Source organism: Varroa jacobsoni, unplaced genomic scaffold, assembly GCF_002532875.2.
Source record: "Varroa jacobsoni isolate VJ856 unplaced genomic scaffold, vjacob_1.0 contig01494, whole genome shotgun sequence".
Taxonomy (NCBI): Eukaryota; Metazoa; Arthropoda; class Arachnida; order Mesostigmata; family Varroidae; genus Varroa; species Varroa jacobsoni.
The window spans coordinates 46,928-64,434 of NW_019214646.1; the positions used below are offsets into that span (position 1 = coordinate 46,928).

The 17,507-nt window shown below is 39.4% G+C and overlaps 1 protein-coding gene and 1 long non-coding RNA gene across 6 annotated transcripts in view; one reads left to right on the forward strand and one right to left on the reverse strand.

Annotated features, from left to right (window-relative positions):
- Positions 1-17,507, reverse strand: part of LOC111272052 (uncharacterized) — a 55,034-nt gene that overhangs the window by 22,431 nt on the left and 15,096 nt on the right. For 3 of the 5 annotated variants that reach the window (XR_002687293.2, XR_002687294.2, XM_022853226.2), the window contains exons 2-4: positions 6,338-6,452; positions 1,875-1,972; positions 720-1,410 (exon numbers count right to left, since the gene is read on the reverse strand). Coding sequence is in view for 3 of the 5 variants with exons in the window: in XM_022853226.2 (XP_022708961.1) it covers positions 720-1,410; positions 1,875-1,972; positions 6,338-6,407 (859 nt within the window). In the remaining 2 variants the exon portion in view is untranslated. The remainder of the gene's footprint in view (positions 1-719; positions 1,411-1,874; positions 1,973-6,337; positions 6,453-17,507) is intronic. The other 2 variants (XM_022853228.2, XM_022853227.2) reach the window with 2 other exon arrangements.
- LOC111272053 (uncharacterized) lies at positions 12,520-15,719 on the forward strand. Its single transcript, XR_002687296.2, has 4 exons — positions 12,520-12,577; positions 14,022-14,177; positions 14,554-14,901; positions 15,214-15,719. It is a non-coding gene; the product is annotated as an uncharacterized LOC111272053 (long non-coding RNA).

Below are 17,507 nucleotides of genomic sequence, written 5' to 3' on the forward strand. Positions count from 1 at the left end.
TTTAGTTACTGAAGCAATCAAAGAATAGATTTTAAGAGAATCTACCGGGCCCGGCATGCAGGGTTTGTATATTGTTATTATGCTTATTACAATGGATGTACATTTGTACCCAATGTGTACGTCAACGGCAGTACGAAGCTCTAAGAAGCGGAACTCCGACAGGCTTATGCTCGCGGTCATGTCATCTTTTGAAATGCAAACAAAACTTGAGCCAAACCATGACGCCACGTGCTACAGATAATCGTTACGTTTTGCGTACTAGAAAAGTCTACTTTAAAACATTTTCGTCAAAATGACACTTTATAGCGCAATTCCAGGCTATAAGAGAAACGTTCACATTTACAAGAACTGCATTATTCATTTGTAAACCTATCCTGTCAGCTTTCAAGAATTAAACGTTAAACGCTCGCTTTTATAGATTAATGTTAGGATCCAAACACTGAGCATCCTTTGAAAAAAAACCCATCAAAATATGTATTCCATACAGTTTGTCTAGGTGGCGAGGAACGTGGCAGCTTTTCGAAGCCAGTTTTTCTCGATGCAACATGCTTGAATACTAATTCAGCGAGGCACTTAGTTATTTACTTTTTACTATGTTTTTTTTATCGATTAAGAAGAAGATTTTTGTCGGCATCTTTCCCCTTTCTTCATGCTGTCGATGTTTAATCAAAGTGTCATGGTGATCCTCTCCCTTTTGTCATGTTAGGATCTGTTACTACCTGACTTTATAGGGTTCTGATATTGCAAGGACGATGCAACGGGCCTTCCTCGAGATAAAGATGGGCCAGAGAGAGGGACCCTGCTACCGACGGGTTTTCCTGGTGGCCTTTGGTGGGTGGGATGATGCGCGTATGCATAGGCATGACGAGAAGAATATGGGGGCGAAGTGGGACTCACACGGTAGCTGAGGCTCGCGCTGAGACCCGGCACGCCATACTCGTAGTTGACATGCGAGTGGCTCATATCGTACACAGGGGCAGGGGATTCGTGACGGTTGCGCGGGTGGTCATGCTTGGAAGGGGCATTAAAAACAGCAGTGCAGCAATCAGCGTCAACGTCTGAAATGTGATTTTCATTGAGTCTGTTATTGCTGTAACCGTTCGTGTCACCAAAATGATACTTCCTGCTTCGGCGCATGTTACGTTTACGGTGATTAGACTGTACAGGTAGGGCCTGTGAGTGGGATGGAACCGATGCTGATAGCAGTATGTTTTGCTTTTCTATACCATTTTGCGCTGTGTAAAGAACGTGCTGGGGATAGTGTATCGGCCTGGGCGGACGCACAGCGAACGACTGCAGATGTGGACGGTACTGCTGACCCGAGATGTATTGCTGGTGCAGTACGGTCACCCTTTGTCGCCTTTCATAGTCGTCGAGTGGCAACACCGGTGACTGGACCATTAGATGACGCTACGGATGAATTGTCGACAAAACAACACGAAAGCATTATGTTTTTGTTGCCGTATAGAATATACACAGGACACGTGGTATATTCATTTTTTGCGGAAGTCCTGAAAGTCAGGTGCATATGCTAGGCGTAATGCCACATGTTCGTTGTTTCGAAGCGGGAACCTAATGCTGCGCTTGTTTATTACATATAAAATCACGTAGGTCCTCACGGACATCGCGTTCGACTAGGTAACTAACGGGCATTCTGGCAAGTATCTATTTGTCCCCTCTATATGGGCTACTTTGTAATCCGTTGTGGCTAAAACAGGTAACAGGATTGGCTACAAATAGCAATCATAGAAAAGCCTAGCATCTTAAGTTTAACAACGAAAAGGTTGAAGGACAAATTAAACACTTGTTGACATCATCGTGAACTATGTTATGAAGCACAAAGTTCAAGTTGTAAGTAATTAAGCTGATACTACCTTGTCCCGCATGCATTGTGTATTGTTGCAGATATGCCCGTAACTCGGGCCGTAGTTTGGATTGAGACCCTCCGTATGATATCGTAATACTCCGCCTGCTACGAGCATATGCATCAGTAATAAAGACCGAATAGAATAGTATGCGTTAGCAATAATCTCTACTCCGGGCTATTGAAAGTAAATTGGAAAAAAAGTCGTATTGTAAAGTAAAATATAATTATTATTCAGCATTTTTTTTAGGGAAAACAGTCAGTAAGAGGCGCTCAATGACTCGTCGCTGGCCTTAGGCGCCGGTAACATCTAAGCTCAGGCTCAGGCTCAGAGGACTTCTTATGAAATTAGCAGTTTACATCAATAAGTCTTAGCGCTTATATGTTCCGTAAGGGAAACGTTATTCGAATTCTTTGCCCAGATTGTTCCTGCGGGTCCCCCTCTAGAGCAATTGAATAGCCGAAGTAAGGTTGCTGAAACACAATAATGGAACAAGTAAAGCAACGTAACTAAACAATCCGACCATCGTACCATGAACTTCATCGATCTACTATCTATGGAATCACTGAAGTGAAATGAAACAGAATGATGGCACGCCTATGAGCATATAATCAATATGGGACAAGAATCGTCCATGTAACTGACAGCAGGAATAGTGTCATCAATAGAACGACCTTAACAAATTTCAACTCCCAGTTTCAATAATTGTCAACTACCAGAACAACGCTTCTGATGGCATGTCCACATAAAACGAATAAGTAAAAGTGCTAAATTTAACATAAATTAGAGGATAAATACAAAAAAAAAAATACATAAACCTGATCGGGTTTCCGACGAAGGTCGAGATTGAATTACTAGCCTGCGGCCTTTTTCTCAGGTGGAGTTGTTGCATCGTTCATTTAGCCAGCTACGTTCAGTTTGTTTCGAACGTAGCTACCCATTCTCATCATAGACTCAATCAGTCGAAATCCAGTCGTCTGAGCGACCGGATACCTCTATGTCGATTTCCGGTCAAATACGCCCGCCGAAAAAAAAATGGAGAAGACGTCCCGCAGCTCGGAATGGGCAAATGATCCCCTTTTGCCGATGACACAACGACTTAGAGTGGTCAGCCAATTGCACACAATCCTCACCACCTTCGACTTCCGTTTTGCCGACACACGTATCGCTCTTTAAAATATCGATTTTTCCTTATTGCAAAAAAAATTACGGTGCGGAAATTACTTTTAAGGTAATGCAATTTCCCCATTTTGTATTTTTTTGAAATTTCATAAGTATTCATAGTGGTATAACGAAGTCTCTATTAAGGGTTCTTTTACTTCCTTTATACTATTGGAACGGTAGTTCTATTTCACTAAACGCTTATGTTTGTTTGGGCGAATCCCACAATGAACTATTGCAATAGATAATCAACTGAAATGTCTGCGACACTAACGCCTTGAGGTACATATCAGAGCAAGTCCTTGCGGGAACCGTCCCATTCGGAAATGAGGAGGAAAATCATTTGAAGGTTTAAAGACTCTTAACTATATAATGTATCTAAATATAAACGCAAACTTTATAGGAATCGCAATCAATCAAAAGGTAGTAACAAAAGTACTAAGATGCAAGGCCCGCTAGTTCGGTACAGAATTTTAGACTGATCCAGAACACGTGGCTATATGTACAACTGCGAAGATTCTGCGAAGATGATGAAGAAATACGCAAAAAACGAAGCTAGCCAATTTTACCGCCATTTCAATATGCGATGCCTCTGACAAGAAGGTGAGTTCAAAATTCTGGTGATGATAATCCCCTGAATAGGGACAGACATGCAAATGAAGTTAACACTTTTCTAATCCCCGATTGCTGCCATCAGCTAGCACATCTATAGATGCAATGGTCTATTCTTTATTTTTCGACCTTTAGAGGTATTGTTGATAATAATATACCTATAATAATGCTAGTTAGTCATCTCTTGTAACTGCAAAATTATTGTTGATCGATCTGTTTGATTCCAGTTAGCAGGACGAAGTTCGCGTTGTCGTAAGTTCGATAAAGAACTCAAGTTAGTTAGTTTAACGGAACTCTGGTACAATCCTCTGGTAGCAAACGATACATAAGAAGCGATCTTAAGCGATCAGTCCTAACAATCAATCAGTTACATAATCGATTGATTGTTAATTTATATTCCAATGGTTACAACTAACTAAATAAATAAAGCGCAGATACGCTTTCTAATGTTAAAGTGATTATTACTTTATCAGTGTGGATACTATCTATAGTGTGGACCTAAATCGATTGGGTAACTATAACCGAAACAAGGCGGCGGCAAATTAAATGAAAATGGAAGCGATGTGGGTAACCGCTCATATAATAAAAACAACTACGTTAACGATTTTTTTTTTTCACGTATTTAATATAACCACCATTCTCCGCCTGACTAGTAATTTCTAGGTCACTCTTTCTATTAAAGGCAAACAACCTTCCCATAGTAACTGTGCATCGAACGATTCGTCGTTAAAGACGGCTACCTAGAGAAAATTTTACAATTGTGTACTAGTCGTAGGCTAAATGCAAGGGCTAAAAACAGTAAAAATGCGCAAAAAGGTGCAAACAAATCTAACCAGTAGAACTTAATTTGGACGACCCGATTGTCAACTGATATTCTCCTGTCAGCTCTTAATTTCCAAAACCGTTTTGGAAAAATGACCGCCAAAAATGGCGTTTTGAGCTGTTTTGACGGATTTTCGAACCGAAAGTTTAAACACCATCAAGGATATTTCGGCTTGCCTCATAAAGGTCTTTCTAAGCTTTCCCAAAAGCCGCATGGAATTCGGCGACAACATAGCCCGTAGACTTGGGGCCGAAAAACGTGTCTCCAATTTTGGTGAAGGTTTGTGCAGCATGAATGGAGTCGATAACAGCCCATCTTCACTCGCTTTTCTTCGCCATCGCGAGTTTGTAGTAGAGAGAACTGATTTTCGTCTGCTATCAAGAATAACGGATTAACACTTGCTTGTTGCGATAAATGGTCCGTCAAAATTTGTCCTAATTTAGGTGCCACACCTATTCGAAGGGTTCGTGTTGCGGAGTAGCAAATGGTCTTGAACTTCCAAACGGCTGAACATCGTAAATCACGATGGTTAGTTGTATACTCCTTTGTTAATCCGTTGAAGTGTCAGCTCTTGCAAAACTCTTGAGATAAGTTCAAAAAAGGACGCCTTCAAAAGCAACGGCGAATGAATTTTGAAGAAGTTGTTGGGAGCAATGAACGATGCTGACAAATGGATTAGCGGAGGCGGGCACTACGCCAGTACAGGTGAAAATGTGTAGAACCTGACAAAAAACCCAGATTTATCTGGGCATTTGTGAAACGTAAATTGTCGTGTGTTACAAAAAAAAATTACACGGCTTTTATTCAAGCTGTATATCTGCACCAGCTGCAGTAGTATAACGTCCCTATTTCTCTGTTATTAGTAGATACTTGCAGGCAATTATGGTTTCGAAAAAAATCCAACATAGAGCCATAACGCTAATATTTCCGGCACACTCTAACATATGAACTGCATCTGAAACTAGGATATACCAATACAAGTAGTGAAGGGGCAATGTCGCACCGAAAAGGTGCAGCTTTGGGTGATTCGAATTGCTAATAACACATCTGAATATTCTGTGAACAGGCCATGTGATCAGTGCCCCAGGATTACGGATGGAGCCTTGAAAGCATCTTCGTCGATGCGCTCCTTTCGTGGCTCAATGTGAGTCCCTGTCTCCCGCGGAACAATCCTGCTAATAAGAGTTAGGATGAAAACATGAAACGCGAAGCCAGTATCCTCTTCTAGCATCACATTACGATTTTCGCTTAGCAGAGCGTACGACCATTTTATGTGTATTTATGTTTTGTGAGTGTTTATTTGTAACAAATAACGTTTATACGTTTCTCGTGTGTTTTTCGAGCCGCAGATTTGAGGAGAAGATAAGTTTGTTGACTAACACTTTATAATATAAGAGCGACGATTAACAATGATACTGTCGACAAAAGAAATGGCTCACATACAAGAATACTGTATATTTTTGATATAGTTATATTAATAATTGAACAATACAGTTGTAGTATATAAATATACCAAAATAACGGCAACGAAGTGCACGAGTATATGTAACGGCTCAAAGGCTAGCGTAACATATACTAATGAGGCATCTAATTATGATATGCCAGGCTACCTGACAGCCGTATATTTTGACATCCTTCGAACTAATTGCAAGTATTTTAGTCAGTTAGGTAGCAAAAATTCACCCACATTCAATTTTTCGTTAAAAAAATAGGTCATTTAATTTTATATCAAAATGTGGGTTGAAATCTGTGGGCCTATCCGCGCACGCAAATGCATAATTCAAACATGGCTGACAGGTCTATGCTCTTACGCTAGGAGCTAACATTCAGATCAGTTCTACAGGATTATGCCAAGCTGGCGAGGACGATTACTTACCCGACTCATGTGCTAAAGTTGTTCCCAAAGCCGCAAACAACGTCACGAAGAGAACTACCGAAGCGACCATTCTTGATTTTATTGCTTCATCACGGACTTGTACGGAAAACAGATCCTGCAACAAATTTCCATACAGCAGATTTTGAGTAAGTTTTTTTCACGCTCCATCTTGTGCATCGGATATTTTAGAGTTCTATTTGAGTAACTTTGGCCATACGCTTTTAAGGAGTTCTATTTTTAACTGTTGTACAGCAACGTGAGACTCCCGGAAGACAGATTCCACGAAGACATCTCTTAGTGCAAACCTGTTTCCAGTTATCGCTAATCATCGTACCAGCTTTGATAAAAATGTTTATTTTTTTTCCAATTTCCAGTATATGTACAGCAGATGTCACCAATTGGCCCTAGATAAATAACGGCTAACAAAGCTTATTTACATAACTATTATCCTTCGTTTGGCGCACTTCGATTTTCCACAGTTGTTCTGGGGCGCTCATAGCTCGGTAGTATTAACGTGCTTAAGCGGATCAAGCGAAACCCGTCAGTATTGCGGATCGATGGGTTTCTCTTGCTAAATAGCCACGTTGATTTTAAAGAGTCAAGTGAGTCTGTTTATACAGCCACATTGCCGTCATCACCACGTTTGCTACCATTATCACCACCACCAAAAAGGCTAGATAGCCATTTTGTAATAGTTTTCATATATATATATATATATATATATATATATAAAACCGAAAATACGTATGGTTATGATGAGTTGGATATATATATATAACAACTGTTTATGAACAGCTGTTCTATCTTCGCTTCGTCTTCACCTATTTCGCCACCATGTACATCGCGTATCGCAGCCAGTAATACAAAAGATCCTTGATCCGCACTATAATACTCAAGTTTCCTTGCAAACAAGACCCAAACTATAAAGATTAAATTGCACAGATTAATATTAATCTGATTAACGTACTATATGCATCAAAAACACCAATCTCTGTCAGGCCCTTAGTGAAAATATAAACAAAAAGATCTCGGGTTGATTGGCTCTGAAGTTCAGCTTTGGTTCGGTAAGCGGTACGAACACAACAATATGCTCGACAGGAGAATCACCTTTTTTTTTTTTTTTACTCCGACGTTGTTTGCGGCTTTCGGTGACTTCGGCCTTGGCGCAGTATTGTTTGCATATAAATACTTTTATATCTAGATCCTAGTGTACCCGCACATGCGCACACCTAGGTCAGAGCCTTACTTAATACTAGCAGCTATAAGAAAGGTCTACGGGTACGTATTTTTGTGCCTCACAAATTATTATCACGGATACAATGAGAATTCACAACAGGTTCGGTAACTTGTATTTGCTGCCTATTATGACCGGCATAGCAATGTGGAGTTGGCCTGCAATTGCCATGACAAAAGCAAGGCTATTCAAGTATCTATAGTTTGTAATAGTTTTGTTATTGTTACTGTTCTTTCGTTGCATCCGCCTTTCCTATAGCATCTCTACATCGAAATGTATGAACTACCGGGAAAGCTCTTCCGAAGGCGCAAAAAGGCTGGAATTGTTGTGACAATCATTGTTCCTTTTCATACGGCTCAGTTTTTGGCTAATGGCGTCACTATATATTGCAACGGACCGCGGAAAATATTATGTATATACGCAGATATGGATTGGCGCCTTCATACCGTGATCAGCTGCGCATCCAGCAGCTAGTCTTTTGCCCCATGTACTTCTCTGATATTCTACTTGTTGCCTAGCCCGATGCAAATGCGGCCCACTACACTACTTCAGCATAGAGCAGATGAAGTATAATGACAATCGCCGCCAATATTCTCCGGCTGAATCTTCGGTGCGGTGCAGTTTAGGGTATAAATCTGTCGCTGTTTGTGAATTTCCCCTCGGGTAGTAATGACGCGTCAGTGTCGTTATACTGGTGACTTCGCCGTTCAGACAGAGGCGCTAATCGGCCGGCCACTATTCACTGCTTGTAGTGCCATGTCCTGCGTTTGTATAGGATTAAACTCATCCACATTTATCTGTGTACGGGGATTTCTGGAAAAAATTTGGGATGCCCGGGTAATGACGGTGCGAAGCTTATGTCACGTAAAACTATCAGTTATGTCACGGTCACGATAAATTCGAAGGAAATATTTTCTTAAATTGCTGCTACGGCTGTTAGTTTTCAATGAAACACACCCATATATTGTCGCTTACCTCTATAGGCGTTGGCATAATATGCCTACTAATATAGGCCAAAAGAGATAATCTGATCCTAATGAAAAAATTGCTTGGGCGCGCTTCAAGAATATATGAAAAGGTAAAATTGTGGTTTTTAATTATATATATAGCGTAGGAAAACACAGCCTTGGTTATTCAATCGATTTTCGAATCGAAATCTTCTTATTCACTTACCATTTTTTTGCTGAGCATTAAAAATCCCAAAATGGTTAGTTAGAAAGCAAAATCAAAATTTTCTTTACCCTTTTGACTTAAGTAAATGGTGTTAGTTGATCAAAATTAGCAGTAATGCGATCATTTCAGCAAGAGTCTGAAAACCGGAGCAGCGATCAAGAAAGCCCCTGAAATTTTATTGCAACCGATCGCGTACTATTAGACCAAACGAATAACCAAAAAAATATTTTTAGAAAAGTAGACAAATTTTTCCACCCATCAAACTGTCCTCACGAATTTTTTCCAAAAAACATGTAATTAAGGATGTATAGGCGCTATGTAATTAATATATATAGAAGGACAGCCTAGATCATTTTATCACACAGCCCAAAAAAAAGAGGGAAACAAAGTACCAACGACTGTTTTCTGCCTTAGCAACAGCAGCAAATTTCTATTATTTAGTAGATGATGCCCGCAAGTGTTCTCATTGAGCTTTAATAGTGTGCAGGTATCGATGCGATGTCTGTAGTCAGAGGCTACAAAATATGCAGCTTCTGCCTATGGTTTATATGTGAATTTTGGTTCAGTTCTGTCTCGCCCAAACCCCAGAAATTTTCACTCGTCCTTCGCAGTTCCCACAGGGTTCCTAATAAACGATTTTTACGAGGTAGTCCCAATTGTTAGTCAGCAAAAATACCCCATAGCCAAGCAAAGACCGGTAAACTCGCCTACATGTTACGCACTGAATGAAGCCGGCTTTTGTGTTCCTGTCAAAGAATGTACGTTCATTCACAGATTTAAAGAATCAGATCTGGGAACTTTTTTAGTGATCTAGTAGACGATAGCGATACCACATTTGCTATATGCTTCGCTCATGTACAGAAACTTAAGTTTTTGTCGCTGAAAAGCCCACATTACCAGACAAATGGCTTGGTAGTAGGGTCTAATGCATTAACAACGTAACGTTAAAAAAGGTCAATTCTGACCTCTTTAAAAAATGTACCACCTTTGGAAAAGCGCATTCATACCGAGTGAAATCTTGTAAATAAGATAAATACTAGTTGACATGTTGAAAACTCGTCCGGAAATACAAGGTCAATATATACAGCAATTAGTTCACCGGAAAGCTATCTAAATAACAAAAAATCGACACCGAAACACGAAAGTTTGAACATTCAACAACTTACATTGAGTCATATCAAGTTGGATGCTTTTACTTAATGTCATAAATACGTAGACATAGTCAATCAAGCACGTGCAACAGAACCTTTACGATGACATATTGTGCAAAAACGGTGCCAACACTCGACCGAGAGCGCATGAGATTGAAACGAGTGTCCCTTTAGGAAACGCAATTTCAGCTATCAGTTCGCAACAAGTCCATAGGCGGAATACGGAGTATAAGAATCATGAATCCAATGGAACGAACAGCGGTAGGTCATTTTTCGAAGACTGCCTTCGTAAAGGTCTAATCAGGCCGATCAGAAAGAAACACTGGTTGAATTTTGAATACGGTCTGACAGTAGAAGATATTTCGTTATTATTGTAACCATTTACAAGGATTATAATTAAAATATCGTATTTCCGGAGGTAATTACTGTGGTTTTTGTTATTACTGTTATTAGCGTTAGCATGGCCAAGAAATCTTCTCCAAAGCCACGTCGAGTGAATCCGTACAAAACATCCAAAGTACAAATCATCAATCGAATTAATTCGCTTCCAACGATCCGAGCGGTGTCCGACAATCTGTGATGCCAGTTACTGTTCTCCAAAAGTTCCGCCAATTTCTTAGTACTTCTGTTTAACGTTTTTTTTGAAGCTTTAAGCAAGATTATTGCTACAGCCATGAACGGCCCAGTTGACATTGAAATAGAACAGTTTTTCAGTTTACTTTGTACTTATAAGGTGAGCCAACCAAAAGCTTAGCCGGTGTGAGATCGTTGAGCTTTGTATGTCATCTACGCCATAATATTGATTTCAGGCTATTTAAGCTGGGACCCAGAGTTCACCAGCCTGTTACGACGATTTTTCTTCAGCTGAAACCCTATGTAATAATGTATTAGCAGGTGGCTTTCTACATACTAATCGAAATCAGGCACAGGTCACTACACAGAACCCCAAACAGGTCGCGGCTAGTTTTCGAATCATCGCGACGCGGGCAATCTGCGATCACCTGATATGTCTATCTATTGGCGACACGCAATCAGCGCCTGAGGGCAATACGCAAGGCTGTAGTATATACGGAACAATGCTATCCGCATGCAGCACCCCCATTGAAAATGAGCTTCGGTAGGCTAGTTGTTATTACCTTAACTAACTATTGTCTCGATACGAAATCTGGAATCATCGGTACGATATGTAAAACCGGGAACTATTCTCCTGTTTCTGGCGAAAAAATAACTAACTGAATAAAAATTATATTTTTTACATTTTTCTATAATACTACATAATGTTTTCGCTATACAATCAGTCTGAAGTGTGTCTGTGAACCGTAGTGCGCAACCTACCACGTAGCTGGATAACCAAACAAGGAATAATAATCAACGGGTTAGAGCTCTTATGCCCATTATACAGACGCGTATAGCGGGAACGAATTAAGCTACATTACAGAAATCTATCCTTTGTATCGGTAAAGCTGAATAGTTTATATATGACGATTCGATGTTTGAGGCCTGCCTGAATGACAAGTCGTCCAAAAGTATGGTAATTAGCCCGCAAAAATGACCCATTCCCCACGAAAAGGTATCTGGAAGGAAATCACACCCATTTGGTCGTGAATTGTATTAGAGACCATTCTATCGCAGGGTGACATAGGTGACCGACCATTTGGAAAGGCTTCTTTTCTTTACATTTCATCAATGAAATGTGAACATTCTAATATGCTGTCAATGCCAGAGATAAGATTTCGGCATCTCAGGATGTTTTTCTTAGCTGTTAGGCTTCATTGTCCCTAGGTCGCTCATAGGGAAATCGTAGCAAAACCTGGGTATATACAGTATAATTCGATATTCAACGCAGTAGATAGGCTGGCAATTTCGTTCATGATCTAGGTTCGAGGGATTGCGTACACCTAGCGCTATAATACATTAGCGATTGATAAGATACCAACACAGCTGAAACTTATGAACCTAAACTTATATATCATTTCTTGTTATCGCCTTTCTCTGCAACTGGTTCAAGAGCACTGAAAACACAACGAACAAAAGTGGACCACTCACATTGGATATACGTAAAGTATTAGCTGTAAATTATTTGATCAGCAACGAGAGTTTTTTGACTGAGGGTTGCTTTTTTTGAGAATTGGAAGTTTGTGTACACTCTGATTTGGTACTTCCCGGGCGGTTTACCCGTTACTTAAACCCGTTCCGTTCGAAACCGTTTTCCACCTATAAATGACCGACAACGATTGCTGCTCGTAAAAATTGTAGGCCAGATTTCTGTTTCCAACTGGTCCACCATGGCTTCGGTTTTATCCCATATACTTAACCGTCTAATAGCCAGCCGAGAGCTTCGTAAAGCTTTAAATAGCTATAAAGAGATATTTTTCTAAACAGTATCGTTCTTAGCGTAAGAGACGTGCGTTTTCAATATTATCAATCCTATGAAGTGTGCGTCTAATGGTCAGTTTAGGCTTTTCTTAAGGCCGTCCAACAAATCTCCTGCCTACAGTTCAAATAGACGATTCGTTCGAACGTCTTTCTTACGTAAAACGTGGTGACGAAAGTCTGTCTACAGAATTGCATTTACTAGCGGGTTTTTTTTCTTCTTTTTTTTTCCTTTACTTCTAGTTAATAGGTTAAGAAGCAATTTAATGCAACACAACTAAGTTGAATTCCTACGGCACATCGTCAATGGTAAGTAAGTCGACTTAAGTTGAGGATTTCCCTATAATAGGATGAATGTGCTAGATAGTCGTCGATCTTAAGAGAAAGATTTGGCTGATTACCACGCCGATTCTCGCGGTTCTGATACTCACATTCGTAGCACGTACAGCAGAACTAACTTTTCCGGGTATCTCAAGTTCAATATTTCAAGATCCCATACGGGACAGCGTTGGCATTGTATCAATCGGTTAAGCAACATATACGCTTTGAATTTAAAGTTCATAGGTAGCTTACATCTGTCCTGAACGATTTTTCCACATTATTTTGTTTTTTTCTATTTTAAAATGTATCTGTCTGCTTATGCGTTTATTGAAGAAAAAAATGAACATAAGTGACACGGAAGGTAGCCTTCGACATCGTCGAATTTTCGTTGCTTGTCGAATTTCTGAGAGAGTCTCTCTAAACATCCTAAATCGTCTTCTTGCATATCCCATCAGCATTCTTTTGACACTACGTCTACTTTCAGCCACGCTGTTTAATAGAAACTATTTTTGGTAGTATCAAGTATACGAATTCCAAAAATGTTCATTGACAACCTTTACAAAAGTTCATTTTATCAGAACTTTGTGTGTCTTATATATATATATATATATATATATATAGATTCCAGCTAATCCGAAGTTCCTTCTCTCGACCAAAACCGCTGTGGCAAACTATCTGCTACAAACAAATTAGAAAAACAAGAAGGAGAGAAGGAGAGAGACGAGTCTGGCACTTCTCCCATTGGAAGTAATCGTTTGGAGAAAATATATAAAAACATTAGTTCTTGGGTTTTTGCAGGTACGCGACAGCAATGCTCCTGTAAATTGACCGAAAAATTAGTGAGATGTAGCAAGCGTGGGTCATCACTGGGTACAACGATAATGTTTACTATCTAAGTGCTGCAAGACGAAAAATGCGGCAGTGAAGTTTGCCTTGAAGGGCTCCAAAATGTCAATGAAGCCTATTTTGTTCTATATCTATATCTAACTCTAGTCTATATCAAAAACTGTATCATTATTCTAGTCAGTGTTAAAGACCACAGATTTAGAATCTCTTGCAAAGGCTTAGTGGAATCCTGCTTTTCAATTAGGGTTGACTGATGTAAATTCGATAATAGCTATTGAGGCAGTTAAGCACATGATAAAAGCGCAGAAAGCGTCAGCAATTAGAAATCTAATTGCTGACTGATTCGTCCCAACGTAAAGGATGCATAAAAACATTCAGTGCTCGTAAAAGCTTCTTCCATCGTGATACCCTTACGTTGACTCATACGCTTGTGGTAGCATTTTCACTACTCTTTTATAATAACAAAAAGCAGTTCAAATGACGAAAAGGATCTGTGAATCACCTGTATTATGTTATAAAACGATAGGTTCATCTAGCTACCCGTAGAGCTTACGTGAGCAAGCACTGCTGACCGACTTTCCGACAGTCAATTTCAGTCATCGACGGTAGGCATCAAAACGTTACATTTCATCGAAATCGCTTGGCGCTTCTCTGATACCAGCTACTTATATAGGGCCATGGAATATTTTTGAGATTAAACGGCTCGCTCAGTGTGCGCGAGCATTGCCTTTTAAGGAGATCTGTAAGTGTTTTTTTTGCACCCGTATAAATCATAAGCATTACCTGATATAAAATATGACCGAAGTAATTACGTATGTCGCTACGGGTGTGATCTCTGTCTTCCGTATATCAATACTTCCTTGAAAGGAAACGAAAGGTTTTGCCTCTCTCGATCGTAAACCTGGTGCTATAACTTTTAATTTTCTAAACGTGTTTACAATACAGGGATTACATTCGATCCATTCTCACTTCGAACGATAACTGGGTTTATCACGTTTCGTTATTGTGTATCAGTGTTCCGTTTTAGAACAGTCTGTATTTGTTAAGATTTCCTTGCCCTGCATAAACTATAAAGAGGACTGTTTTCATCTGCGTGAGTTTTCGTATACATATTACAGGACTAAAGAACGTATTACAAGAGAGAAACGACAAGGGATTACTTTTGTTATTTGAACAAATAGCAAAGGTAGTGTTTGTGCAGCCAAACTGTTCTTCTCAAAGGAATAAAAGGCCGCTTGTGCGTACGTCTTGCATTCAACGGAACTCGAACCTGTACCGGCCAATATAGTCAAATAATTGTTCTGTCCATCACGTTCTCCTCATCGCTGACAGAACTAAAATATTGCTACACTTCCTAGCAAAAAAGAATACTGTGAATATATGCATCGAAAACGTTTCTGTATTATGAAGAGGCTACTAGGCTCAACGGTCTTTTAGCAAAAAAAGATCAGAGTCAAAATTACAAGGTATTCTATGGTGTTTTTCCCAAAAAAGATCGAGTTCCTTTAGAAAAGCCATGCGCGACTTTCGAGCTCGGAATAGAAAAACGTAAAATTATTTCCTGTGTTTCTCGTATATTTCCTAAAATACGAAGCAGCGTGGAAAATTAAAGAATCGGCTTCTATCTAAACATTGCTAAACGTTGTTTTATATATATATATATATATATATATATTTACGTATATTTTTTCAGAGGAAATTAGGTTAGGTAGCTTTAAAGGCGATAAACTAGATACACGCAAATATAATAATGGGTCTATCCTTTTGGTCTACTCAAGGTAGTCGTTGCCGTTTCTGGAAGTTTGCTTATGACAGGGTTTGGTACCGCAGGCGTAGCAGGAAGTTGTCTGGCTGCGTGGTACTACTTAGCCGGGGTCAGCGCTGAGATGGTCAGCCCTCTTCGAGGGACCGCAACACTGGGTATTGCGCTATTAATTATAGCTTATCGTCTAACGAGAAAGGTGCGGCTCTTCAACTGTTTAACATGGTTCCAGTCTAGATAAGGCGAATGTCGAAACGGAGAATTAGGACTATGGCTGGATGGAAAATAACAAATCAAGTTTATGACTTGTAAATATACGCTTAATGTCACGCAGTTATAGTACCAGTGTTGGAGGAGTCATTTATATATGTTTGTCCTGATCCCGATACTAATAGCAACTAGTAGGTGCTATTAGTATCGGAATGGTATAGAAGGATTTTATTATAAATAGCACATTTATTAAATATCTGCCCATTTTGTTATAACGAATTTTTAAATAAATCTTTCTATCTAATGGAATAATCTAGAACCTCTAAAATCTATATTATGTACATACGTAGACTCTTTTATGTTACGTCATTGTCTTAAATAATAATTATCTATTATAATAATATATATAATGTAGTACCTAGCCAGATTCGGCATATAAAGTTAGAAAAGATCAACTAGATGCAATTACAGTATGGGATCGCTGTTTTTCTTTCGTACATTTCACTGAGTTATTTTGTATCTTGTATATTGGAAAAAGGATACTGAAGAATGTTTCTAGATAGAACCTGAAGAAGCTTTCGTGTCATTTTAATGCATGATCAAGTTCGCAATGATATTCTTCGGACAGATTCAAATCTTCGCTGTAATATAGGATAAGTAGGGTCTCAATAGGTCGTTCCGCGGAGTCGATATCTGACGTGAGATGAATAGCTAAAAGTTGTAACGCGGATGAACTTGATGCAGAGGGCAATTTGCCATTTATCTAAGCCAGTCGATTCCAACCTCCAAATATCCATTTCATCGTATAGTATACATTGGCAACCGAGGATACAACGACGCTGAAAGGTGCGAACCTCTTTACCTAACTTTGAAACGAATTAGGAAACTTTTGGGTTGTTTTATTGCCAACATAGCATATATCGGACGTTTCTTTATGGTTCATCCAATAGGATAGAGGCTTGGTAAGTATAGGTGGCCACAGCAGCTTGATCTTTTTCATCATAGTCCTAATGAGATTCAATGAGACTCAATTCGGGAGTCGGACGATGATCAGATAGGTCATTGCCTCATTATGTACCGCACACTTACCATCTGATGGTTAAGCAGTTTTCAATGGCGGGTAAACAAAAGCGTAAGGCTTATAGAGAAAAAAAAATACATATATATATATATATAGAGGCTAAATAGAGAAAAAAATCGTCCACATCATTTTTTTTTCACCACAAATTACGCCAGCAAACTTTTGCTATCAAAATCTAGCCTATTTCATACCAAATCATATCATAAGTTTCACGTGTACAGAACTTATACGAGCTTACCATCGAATAAAACCCTCTTTTCGAGTAATCCTTTACCACGTGCGACGTCTTGAGCTTTTGAAAACATCATATTCGCTTCGAGAATGTGGCAGTTGTACTCGACGAACCAAACACACATCAGTACACTATTAACCCAGCTATATTAACTCAAAAGTTCTGTGATTCGCTATGGTAAGTTTCTTAAGGACTTTCAAGACTGAAAAGGCTAAATTGGCTGGCGGAAATTCGTCGGCCTTCTTCGTTCAGGTTAGGCCCTGTTCCGTGGGTTTGCATCGATGGTCGTTGACCACGTACGGCCCATCGTTATCCGTGTCGAATATAAGCGAACCTTGTTAGTTAGAGTTTACTGTTGTAGTATAATTAGGATACTGCTTGAGAAGCGTCGCAGGCCGACAACTGTGTTACAATGAAAAGGATTGGGAAGTAGCCCCGTACAAGGTTATTTTCGCATCTCCTTTCCTTGCTTACGAACCTCAGGATGAGTCTGAATAGTCGCATCAGATGTTTTTTATCAACCAGCTTACAGGTAAGCTCAAATGAAATAGATATCCGAAAGTTAGTTGTTTTTATCATACATAAGTTTGTTACGATAAAGTAACGCCGGTAGTATTAGTAGATTTTACATCCGTGTAGCGGTTCCTGTAATAATAGATCGCCGAAATTATTTTTATAGTCTAGGTGTATGTACACATTTTGAAGACAACGCTGCATTCGATAGACCATCACACCACAGTGCATCAAACGAGACAAAGCACGATTTATTAATAAGGCATCTGTCTGA